The 12,097-nt window shown below is 41.3% G+C and overlaps 2 protein-coding genes across 2 annotated transcripts; both read right to left on the reverse strand.

Moving 5' to 3' along the window:
- LOC117730081 (vitamin D3 hydroxylase-associated protein) lies at positions 1 to 7,284 on the reverse strand. Its single transcript, XM_034531577.1, has 15 exons — positions 6,697 to 7,284; positions 6,106 to 6,219; positions 5,659 to 5,799; positions 5,273 to 5,406; positions 4,976 to 5,182; positions 4,853 to 4,893; positions 4,633 to 4,757; positions 3,107 to 3,232; positions 2,858 to 2,955; positions 2,366 to 2,465; positions 2,164 to 2,207; positions 2,029 to 2,068; positions 1,824 to 1,932; positions 1,379 to 1,524; positions 1 to 748 (listed from the first exon to the last, which is right to left on the reverse strand). Exons 1-15 carry the CDS (start codon positions 6,910 to 6,912, stop codon positions 626 to 628), a joined length of 1,764 nt encoding a protein of 587 aa, XP_034387468.1. The 5' UTR covers positions 6,913 to 7,284; the 3' UTR covers positions 1 to 625.
- A 1,615-nt stretch (positions 7,285 to 8,899) lies between these two features.
- LOC117729580 (cytochrome b-c1 complex subunit 6, mitochondrial) lies at positions 8,900 to 10,777 on the reverse strand. The gene is made up of 4 exons (XM_034530798.1): positions 10,624 to 10,777; positions 10,327 to 10,362; positions 9,644 to 9,805; positions 8,900 to 9,117 (listed from the first exon to the last, which is right to left on the reverse strand). Exons 1-4 carry the CDS (start codon positions 10,666 to 10,668, stop codon positions 9,085 to 9,087), a joined length of 276 nt encoding a protein of 91 aa, XP_034386689.1. The 5' UTR covers positions 10,669 to 10,777; the 3' UTR covers positions 8,900 to 9,084.
- Positions 10,778 to 12,097: the final 1,320 nt, after the last annotated feature.

Here is a 12,097-nt window from a genome sequence, read left to right on the forward strand (position 1 = left end):
TCTGAGAAATCAATTACTTTATTTCATTCTCGTTCATCGCGTCACAGAAAGCTGTCAGTTCTTGGAAAGAGACAATTATAGATTTAGGAGACAATACTTTATTTAGTCACGTAAATCCTAATTTCCTAAACTATTTTCCGCACGTGCTTGCGGTGCCTCTTTTGCCTAATGGAGATTCTTCGAAAAGCATGTCGTGTCCGTTCACGCTATATTGCATGAAATATTAAACAAAGCCAGCGGAGGAAAAACACAACAAGGACGTGGCATATTTCATACCTTCCTATGTCCAAACACCAAACATAACGACACATCTAATCATGCCTAAGTTTATGTTAAATGTACAATACAAATGAACCGATATGTTAATTAAAATTTGTTAATGAATGAATTAAAAGAACAATAACATGATTATTACATTTAACAGTTTCACAGTCAAAATGTATCAAATCTGTGTTATGGCCATAACAAAACAAACATTTTCAAATACGCAACTCCATTTTCTAGTGCAATCTTGATTTGTGTTAACTTTAACTCACACTATATTTTGTTTTAATGCCCTTAACAGGTATTGCCATTTACTCCTGAAGCCCTTGAAGGGAGCAGTCCCACCTGTGGCCCCCAGGCTTTACTTTCGGCTCTGTTTGACCAGTTGTTCCACCTCCTTCATGAAGCGCAGGCAGAGCTCGTCCTGCCACGGCAGGGCGATACACTGCACCGCCACGGGCAGACCCTCGCCTCCGGTGACAGCCTTCAACACAAACAGCAACAGCCAGTCAGCCAACAGTCAGCAAACCCACCAGTGCCACAGTCGTCTGCCTCCATCTACTGACCAGCTGTGGAACTACGGTTAGAAGATAGAAGCCGAAACGGCCACAGGCTGAAGTTCAGGGGCCCGGCCAGAAGGGTGCCCCGTAAGTCATTATCTGGATGCTTGGAGTTACAAATCAGCAGCAATCTACTGATATAATTTCATATTAGAATATCTGAAGTTATTTATTGGCACAAAAATGTGCATCGTGAGCTCTACTCTACATCAAAGAAATATGAAAAGTGATTATAAAACAAGTTGATGTCTTGAAAATGAATGAGACACTGCCAGCAACACAAAAGTGTTATTGAAGGAACAGTACGTAATATTTTGGGAGGATTTACTGGCAGTAATGTAATACAGTAGCCCAGAATGGACCAACCAAACACTGGTTCTAGACAGTGCCATTCGCTGGTCAAGTTGTGGGGGGAACGGAGAAAATAGGCTAACACACATTACAGCTTCCAGAAAAAAACCTAAAAGTTTCACAATGATAGTATTTTTTTGGGCTGTGTCATACCAACTACCGTATCATATCCTTTGTTATCAGTGATCTCTCCCTTTTCTTACCTGTTTGAACAGCTTGTCCCAGTGGTCCTTAAAAATGCCCTCGTAGTGCCTCAGTTCCTCCTCATCCTCTGCTGTCACCGTGGAAACGGGAACGACGCCGGCGGGAAAGGTGAGGAGATTGTAAAGTATGGTGTAAGAAAGGACACCTGGAAGTACAGAGAATAGCAACAGGTTATTCAGTGTCACTGGGCTTGATAGTTATCGTGAGTATCATGCAGGTAGATTGCTGCAGAGCTCTTTCGCTGCAACAGTTCAGTTGCTATGGTAATAACAGCAAGATATGATTTACAGAAACTATCAGCAAAGACAGAACATCTCTAATCAACACTAATAAAATATAGAAAACGGATGGATAGATGGACAGTATTATATCTCGTATCACACACATACACACACACACACACACACACACACAAATATAATATAATATATAACTGTTCCGTACTGGTAATCCTGCCGCAGTAGTCGAAGTTGAAGGCTGGTCCGATCATAGGGCACAGCAGCACGTCTATGTTGAGTCTTCTCCACTCTGACACAGTTTCATGAATGTAGTCCTTGTGGAAATACAAGAGAATCCAATGTCCCCAATGTATGCGTTCATTCATTCATTCATTCGTGCACAAGCATCTTGAGCTGACAACTACCAGTACCTCGACGGCGGCGTGCTGCTTCCACAGATTTTGAACAGATCTAAAAAAACAAGGCAGAAAAAGAATCGGAGGATGTTTGTGTCATTTATGCAACGCGTGAGCGACAAAACCAGAAGGGCCAAACAGCTTTCTCACCCGACTCCACAGATGGAATGGAAGCTGGCAGAGACACGCGGAGACTGCCGAAAACAAGCAAGACTTAAAAACACACTCCAAGTGTTCAATCACACAGTTGTTGTATAAAAGAGCTGAAAAGGAAGTATTTATACCAATATCGGACTCACTGAGGAAGAATTATATTGTGTTTGGTCTGTATTTATGCATGTGGGGAACTCACCAGGGGCTTGAGGAGGAATGAGAGGGTTTTCTTCAACCATGTAGGAAAATAGTACGGTATAACCTGAGGTCTGAGACAAGGGTCCAGAGGGCCCCCCTCCCTTCAAGAGATACAATAAGGGATCGTTGGCACACAACAGAACAAAAGACATCAAACATTTGTTAAACTATGTGTTACCACGCCTTCACACGGCCTCTCGCAATGATTACATCGCCTTTGAGATGACTTTGATACTACTGAGTGCCATATTTCCATGACATTTTCCTCATGGTATTCTGCTGTCTGCTCTTTTAATTAGTTAATGTTGTTGCGCCAATTAATTATCTTGAAGCGCTCATATCAGATGACAATCCTCACCACTCGTGATGCGTGTGCAAAGTTTCCTATGTTTTGCATTCAATTACACACAATTATAAAATGACTTAATCCAGGTAATTAACGAGGACTACACTGATTGAATAACTGGCGTCTTAAAAGGGAATTTTAACTCACAGTTTCTTAATCAGGCTGGTCCCTCCGTCTGCTAGGATACCCCTGATAAGAAGATCATGTAAAACGTAGTTGATCTTCAGAGGACTGTAGGGCACCAACTACAGGCACAAAGGACAGAGAGGGAAAAAAGTAACTGTATTAAACTCAAAAGCTCCCATCACTTATTTCATGTGGCCGTAGATCATGTGGTGTGTGTGTGTGTGTGTGTGTGTGTGTGTGCGTGCGTGTGTGTGTGTGTGTGCGTCTTACAGTGTGCCCTGCTTGCTCCAACAGAGCTTTGACCTCTCTGATGCCCCGGGTCATGCTAGGAGACGGTTGGGTGTAGCCGTCGCTTTCTAGGTAACCAATCCTGAGAGGTTTGGAGCTCTGGTATATCTGAGGACAAGACATGTTCATTGGGTCAGATCATTGAGGGGGACATCTGCATCTACATATCTATGACATATTTGTGGAAAGGAAGCTTTTCTGTTTATCTTTGGGCTTGAGCTTCGTTCTCCTCATCTAGGTTAATTAAGGCACGGTAAAAAGAATGGGTGAACCGCTACTGACGATGAACTAAAGCTTTAATTTGTGAGCTTAAAACGGGCCTGAGCTTTATCTACTCATGGCCCTTTGAAATCAAACTTTAAAGTGTGTTTGCACATTATGTGGTTTGTTTGCTGTCAAAGGGACAGAAACTGTTGTTGCCCCTGCACATTGTATTGGTGAATCTCATGAACTCATTAAAGTGCACATTGCCCCAGAGTGAACATTTTGTAAACAACAGGCTGCAAAACCCACGGGAGTTTTCACCACTTTCCTTCCCTCACTCACTGTAAGAGGAGACGACCCGATGAACATGATGAGACCGTATCTCCCCGGCTCTGACTGCTGTTCAGCAGCTATCAGTAAAGTGAATGGATTATAGGATTCTTTTATTTGCTTTTAAAAAACTGCATGGACCACCAGGCTACATCTCTGATCTCCTATTCGACCTCCCGACCCCTCAGAGCTGATAACCAATCACTGCTCTCCGCTCCAAGGACTAAAACCCTAAAGGGGATTAAGCATTTCCAGATGCTGGCCCTTAATTGTGGAACAGTTTTCACTAACAAGTTAATGTTCCCCCTCCATTAATACCTTTAAAACACGTATTTTCTTTAGCCTATTAATTACCCTCATGAAGACAGGCGTGATCAAACTCTGGTTTATATTTATCGTTTGTGCAATACTGTTGTGCTGGGATTTTATCAAGGTGTGCTTTTATTATCATACTGAGATTCTCTTATTTATGTCTATGTCTTTCTTTGATCATTCCTGTTTCTTATTTAATCTCTTGTTAAAGCACTTTTGTTAACGCATGTGGTTTTTAAATGTGCTCTAATAAACTGGACTTGAATTATCATTGTATGCTGTAACAATGCCCATCAACATCGGAGAATTACACTTATTTGCTTTCTGGGTGCGAGTGAGATGAAAAGAATATCTTCTGTGAGCAAATGCTAAATATGTAGCTGAAGCCAGGCGCGAGTTGGCTTAGAGACTGCAAATAGCAAGATTACCAATAGGTAACAGAAATCTGCCAACCACCTCCAATAAAACTTAATTAATAAACAGGTATTAACTCTATTCCCAAAAAATTAAAGTGTAAAAATCCACAATTCTCATTTTACAGAGGGTTATTTGCCAGACTTTTTCTTGGCCTAGGAGACTCCAGGAAACAGTCAGGTGCATAATCCCCCTTAAAATGCAACTTATTTTTGTTGTTGTTGTTGTTGTTGTTGTGGTGGACACACCTGCTTATTGAAAGGAATGGGTGGAACAGTGGGGTCCAGAGAAAACATGTGGTCACAGAGCAACGCCTGCATAGCCAGAGCCAGACTGTCCACATCCCTCGCCATGGGTCCGGGACACGACGGCACTAATTTCATAAGAAAACAAATGAAAAAATGGTGACCACATTTTTTCGGACACCACACATACGATGCAGGCAACGACGATACACCTGTAACCTACCTGATTTCTGTCCTCTATAAATAGGTTGTATACCCAGGGAACTAACAAGACACAAAATTGTAAATATCAACACGTAGCACAAAATGCCACGACTGTGGAGTGAATTACTGCGGAGACGCTCACCTCAGCCGACCTGGCGTCGGCTTTAAGCCGCAGATCCCACAGAATGAGCACGGAATACGGATGCTACCCCCCACGTCGCTGCCGAAACCAAGCAAGGAGCCTCCTCCCCCGACGAGGGCCCCCTCTCCGCCGGACGAGCCCCCGGGGGTCTTCTGGAGGTTGTGGGGGTTCAGGCTCTGCCCATAGATGGGGTTACTGCAGTCGTAACTAAGAAATAAAGAAAATGAACACATTTAATTGCGCACTCTGTTGTGTCACAGCTTATCTTTCCAATAGTTTCTCTGAGAAATGATTTACTTTAATAGCGCTTGGGGCAGGTTGGTTTTCACGAAGGGAATAGCTCCTTGTCTCTTCAGAACTTCCACGATCACGCTGTCCTTCTCGGCAGGCTGCTCCAGATTAACGACGACGCCGCAAGAACAGTCATGATTCTGGTGGTGTAGAATAAACAACAGGCGAAGTAAACACATAGAACAACCGGTCCCGAACAGCACACACTGCTGCCTCCCATCTGGTCACCGATCGGTGAAACTTAGATGGAAGAAAACCAAAGTTTTGTTACATGCCGATCCTTCACCTCCCCACCACCGCCCACTTTTCCCAAGCCCAACCTTTACCATCTCATTTATCTTGCTGCTATCTATCGCTCTAAAGACCGCAGGCAATGAACAACCGTAACATACCTTGTACGAGTAGTTTTCTTTGATGCTGACTGGAACTCCATACAAGAGACCTTCCTTGTTGGAAGCAACAGATGTCAGCTGGTCAAAGCTCTCCAACAGGATCCCCGTGCAGCAGTTCAGATCTTTGTTTACATCCAGAGTCTGTGGGGGGGAAAAAATAAACAAAAAGCAGTAGAGACGGGTTTGTATGCCTTTCCTCCAAAATCCTGGTTTAGTAGAACATGAATATCGAGTAAGAAATGTACAAACAAGTGGATTATTATTTACTTGATAACTAGGAGACGCAAGTCCCTTGTAAAGTTAATGATTCATTCCTTGCTGTGATGATAACAGTAAATTATAACACTGCTCTATAGAGTATTAAAAAAAAAAAAAGACAGAATATTTATAGACATGATTGTTCTGGGATACATGTGAAGAATGATTGGTGTTATTTGGGGTTTGAACCTTTTCCATGTAAGAGTAAAACACGTCCTCAGGGCTCAGCAAGCCTTCCTGCAGGCTGTTTGTCAACTCAGACAGAGACATCGCCAAGATGAGAGCAGGGTCGGTCCCTGGACGCTGGAGGACGGAAACATACACACGTACGCACGCACGCACGCACACACAAGTTGGAAATTAATTCACACTCCTGAAAGTTCTACACAGATGAGAAACATAGGGAAGCAACACACTATTATGTTTCATTAAATAGGCATTTAAAAAAAAAAACTGGCAGGATGAATGGAAAAAGTGACGAAACTCATAACGTTTGTATAACTTTAATCCCGGCAATAAAGTCATAAAAGAAAAACCAGACCAGCAAGAATAATAAGTACTCGTGTGTTGAACTACTGACTCACAGCAGACATGACTAATAGTTTACTGAGAATATTTGTGCAGTATTGAGCATATTAAATGGAGCGAGACATCGTCTATTAAAAGCAACACGTTAATGATGAGCACCGCCACCTGCTGCGTCAAGTCAAAAAAAAAGAAATGCCTGCGATGAGAATAGACTATGGCAGTAACTTTCCCTCCGAGGCTCAAACTCCTCACCGACTTCTTGTACTGCAGCACGGCCTCCTCGGCCCGCTGCAGGCCGTCGGCTCTCCGGTTCCTGGCTCTCTGCATCTTCTCCTTCGCCACCTGGTGCCGGTAGACCTGGTGCACGAGCGCCAGCAGAGCTCCGGCCCCGCACGCCGCACCCGTCAGCAGAGCCGCCGTCCGGCCGTCGAGCCTCGCGCCCTGCAGGAACTGGTTCACGTTGTCCATGACGACGGACGACGGACGTCTTCTTCTTCTTCTTCTTCTGTTCTTCTCTTCTTCTTCTCTTGTTCTCTTGTTCTCTTCTTCTTCTTCTGTTCTTCTCTTCTTCTCTTGTTCTCTTCTTGTTCTTCTTGTTCTTGTTCTTCTTCTTGTTCTTCTTCTTGTTCTTCTTCTTGTTCTTCTTCTTCTTCTTCTTCTTCTCTTCTTCTCTTCTTCTCTTCTTCTTCTTCTTCTTCTTCTTCTTCTTCTTCTTCTTCTTCTTCTTCTTCTTCTTCTTCTTCTTCTTCACTTTCTTCGACCGTTGGCTAACTGGAGCTAAAAGCAACAGGCGGGTGTAAACAACGCATCACCCGCCGCTGTGGTTGCATTAAAGTCAACAGATGGGCGCGGCTTGCTGTTTACATATTCATATTCAGAGCGGAGCTCACCTCGAGGGGCCGAACTCACTGCAGCCGGAGGAGAAAACCCGGGCGGAGGTTCCTCAGCTGCACTGTAGAGGGCTCCAGCGCTGCCTCGAGGGAGCCATTTTATCTTGACGATCCAAAATAAATAAAATAAAAAATGCTCCACATTCCTCGGCTGGCAGACCAGTATGTGCTGGAGGATCTCTCTCTCTCTCTCTCTCTTTTATTTTTTTTAAATACCTATAATAAAAAATATTTAAAAAGGCAGGGATGAGCAGTATTACAGGCCACATTTGATTTTGTTACATTACATTACATTACGTGTCATTTAGCTGGCGCTTTTATCCAAAGCGACTTACAATAAGTGCATTAAACCATGAGTCAAAACTCAGAACAACAAGAATCAAGCAAGTACAATTTCTTCAATAAAGTTAAACTACAAAGTGCTATCAGTAAATCATTTCAATGTTTTATTTGACGCATAAAGTTTCAGGTGCTTGTGGAGTTCAGGTTGAGGTCAAAGTCTAACCAGATGCAAGATAACGGCCCCGTTTCACCAACAGACACACTTTGATCAATTGTGTTCATTTTTTTAAAGTTACATCATTGCATCATTTGTCCCCACTTCACAATCAGATTTATTGGCCATGTAAGAGTAATTTGACTCTGGATTTCTCATTGCTCTCAACATACATACACAGAAATAGACAAAATAAACAACAACAAAAACAAGGACAACAAAGTATAACTATGTACAAATATATGTATATACAATGGTATATATTGTGGAATATTTCTATGTTTGATCAGGAGGAGAGTTGTGGTTCAAATATTCAATTGTAACAAACAGAGTCGTCAAGGAATCAGTTGTCTTTCCGCTTGCAAGCTGGGAAAAGGGTTCAACAGCCACGTATCACAGTGAGCTGCCGAAATCTCTTCATTCATTCATTGTATTACATCGTGATTTATGCAAACACATGCCCCCCTCTCCAGGGCCCACTATGACGACAAACGAAGAAACAGTGGGAGTGTCTTGGATAAGAATTAAGAAGAACAAAAAACAGAGTATTGTATTGGTTTCGATAAGGCATATGGCCATCTGTCCGCCTCCCCATCCTCCCTGTTGCTCTGCCCTTGAACCAGTCCACAAAATAACACCGTCACAATATATACATATATACAGTATATGTATGTGAACATAAAAAGACACAACAACACTGACAGTGAAAAGGAGGTAATAGTGCTTTATGACTGATTCATTGTTCATCAGTGATGGCCAGTAGAAAGAAACTGTTCTGTCTGGTGGTTTTGGCAAACGGCGCTTACTAGAGGGGGGGAGTTGGTACTGCTTGCGTCCAGGGTGGGATGGTCCTGCTGATTTTTCCTGCCTGTTTCCTGACTTGAGAGGTACAAGTCCTGAATAGAGGGTATGCTGACGATACATTATGATGAGGCATTCATAGCAAAAGGTCCTTACAACTTAATATCAACTTTATCTCCACGGTAATCCATTTATTGAGGTTCAGCTTGACTAGACATATTTATCAATTTGAATTGATATGATCAAAAAATAAACTTGTGACACCAGGTCAGGTTTTCAAGCCATCCACTTTAATGAAATGTTGACTCAAGCTACCTTGTTAAATACTTATACAGATACAGTAATGTGTACATATAAAGTTACAGATCCACATATGGATGTATTTAATACAATGTTCTCCCCATAACATTTGAAGTATGTCATCAGCCAGTTATGCAACCTTCAGGGAGGACTTCATTTGACCGAATGGAACAGTTTGTCCGACACCTACAGAGGACAAGAGGAAGTTAATTAATGCATGTTACTACATACAGTGCAAGTACACTAAAAGGGCCTAAAATCATGTTACAAAGCAAATACATTTTAATATCCCAATGTTGCTGCTACATGCAGGTCATACTTGCAAATGTTTGGCAAAAATTGTTAAGATAAATAAAAACATATTTCTTTGATAGTTATCCCAAAATCTGTGAAAATGTATCTTTACAATTTAAATATACGTCAAACTGGAGGGGCGGTGTGGGGCATATTTTTAAGTTAAAGGAAAAGCTGTGGAAAATTCTGCAATGACAGTGAAACAACTACAATTATTGACATGTTTTACTTAAAACTTTGTATCATGAGTCATGATTTGCAAACCACATTTATCAACTGAACTCATCTTGACAAAAGAATATTATTACTCATTCTATTTGAAAACGAATAACAAACGCCCTCGACATGAACTGCGACTCCCTGGGTGGTGCATCCTTAGTCTTTCTGCTTGATACAATTGGCAAATGTCAATGCTTACGCAGTGGTCACGGGCATGCAGGAAGTCAAACAGCTCCTCGGTACAATCCTCCAGTGTTGAAGACCGGGAGCCGACTCTGGTCTCACAATGCTCCAGGCGCTCCCGATAGTGAACGCAGTGCTCCGTATCTGCACACTTCTGTCGCATTGTTTCAAGGGGATCCTGAAACACATAATGGAGCATTCAGAGCACGTACCTTGTTCAGTGTCCTTCCAAAAGGGGAGACACATTCAGTAGATTCAGCACTGCATAAAAACAACCACACAGACATTCAACCTCTTTTTTCCTTTAGTTTAAAACGGTGTGATTCAGACAAGCCGTAAAAAAAGGGGTTCCAGCGGTACATTTTGAACAATGTTTTTTGTGGACAAAGAAAAAATGCCTCATATATTTATAGCCACATTTCCAGAGGGTTGCAAAGGAGAAGACCTGAAACGACCCCCACTTATTACTGGTCACGTAATAACGTCTAAATATACTTCTTCTTTTTTTTACCTTTGTGTTTCTCGTGCTTTTTAGTTGAATACTGGTGTGTTTTCTAGCCAATTCTAAATAAATAATTTGCATGCTTGATCATTTAAATGTAATTAAATTAAAAGGCGGTCAGATTCGTATTCCTATAATAATACAGAGGAGCAGTAAACATATTTTCATTCTGATGTGGGGATCTGCAATGAACATACCACCATGTCTTCCTCCTCTTCTTCTTCTTCCTCCTCCTGAAACAGACATAACGTTACGTGACCGCCAGGCAGTTGTTTTGTCATGAATCACAGATTCAACAATTAGAGAGACAGCTTTACCAACGACAAACTATAATGTCATTTTTAATTAGGCTGCATGAATCAGCCTCAACATGTTTCTGACCATTAACGTAAGCTGGTGATGATACAGCTTAGTTAGCAGTGTTGTTAGCTCGCTAGCTTAAAATAACGTTACTGGCTTAGCAGGGTTATTTTAAATATGTCGTAGCTACTAACATCCTCGGGCTCTCCATTCGTGATCATCTTCTCCTCGAAAACCATGACTTTTTGTTGATATTGTCCTCAGATAGCCGGCTGTCAAATCGCGAATGTTGGAGGACACGGAGGGTCAGACCAGCAGAGCGGAAGTTAGCGAAAACGAGACAAGCAGCTTCCGGTAGTCGGACTTTCACAACAAAACCACCAGCTCAAGAACTTTGTTGCGGTTATACTGTGCCGTTATATTGCACGATCGTGATTGTGTGAAAACGTTAATGAAATTGCACTTATACATTCTGTTTGAGCCATGCTTGAAGTCGACGAACTATCTCAATTTGTGGCAATAGTACAACTTTAAATATAAGCACTTCAAACAATCATAAGATTACCGACATGACATGCTACAGTATAATTATAACGTTTATAGTATAATTAGTTATAAGAACAAACACACTAATATTTACTCTGACACTCACTCAATAGCGTTTTTTACAACAAAAGTTGCGAGTTCTCTTTAAAAAATAAATAAATGACGCAACAGATGTGTTTTATTATGAAATTGTTTGTGTCATTTCTCGCGGCTACATTTATAAAGCTTAATAGCACCATCATGTGTTTAGAAGTAGTACTACACAATCTGAATTAATTAACAAAAAAACATTGGCGAGTAGTACCGCACTGTACTTTAATGGTCTAAACTAGTCCCCTTAGAAAGTGAGGTAATTCAAAAATATATTTCCCAGTCTGGCCCACGGAGCCCTGATTTAACCCTTAAAAAACACCCTGTGGATGAACTGGAACACTCACCAAAGCACAAGTTTTCTCTGGATTCTTGACTGCACAGTAAGTTTCTTGCATGGCTGCCAGTGTTCAATACCCAGATAAGATCCACAACTGTCCTGCATATGAATTGTTTATTATATATTTAGTTGCATTCAGCCACATGTCAAGAATCACTTCTATCCTCACTGCTATCCTCATCCAGTGGGAGCTTTCCTCTAGTACCTCTCCATGAATAGCAGTGTTATGTCAAGACAGCCCAACCGCACTGAAACGGATGAAGGAGCATTGTGGAGTTCCTCATCCTGTCCTGTGAGTTTATCTTCTGTCTTACCTTGCTGATATATATTTGAATATGCTTTATTTATTTGTATTTATTGTTTGCCATTTGACAAATTGTAAATAGATAAAGACAAACCCATGTAATTTTCTTACCTCAGTGGTTGAGGGATTTATTCTTTATTCTAGTCTCTTTTTTTGTATTCATTTGTATTTGTATTAGCAGAATTACTTACGTATGTTTACAGAATTATTTGTTTGTTACTGATTCCCATGCCACTCTGGTTCCTTGTGGACCAAGAGATTACTCATTAAACCTTTGATAGACTTTTGATAAACTGAGCCAAATCCGGGCTTGTTAGAGGTGTATATATATACATATATATATATATATATATATATATATATATATATATATATATATATATATGTA

This window comes from Cyclopterus lumpus, chromosome 4 (genome assembly GCF_009769545.1).
Source record: "Cyclopterus lumpus isolate fCycLum1 chromosome 4, fCycLum1.pri, whole genome shotgun sequence".
NCBI classification, from domain to species: domain Eukaryota; kingdom Metazoa; phylum Chordata; class Actinopteri; order Perciformes; family Cyclopteridae; genus Cyclopterus; species Cyclopterus lumpus.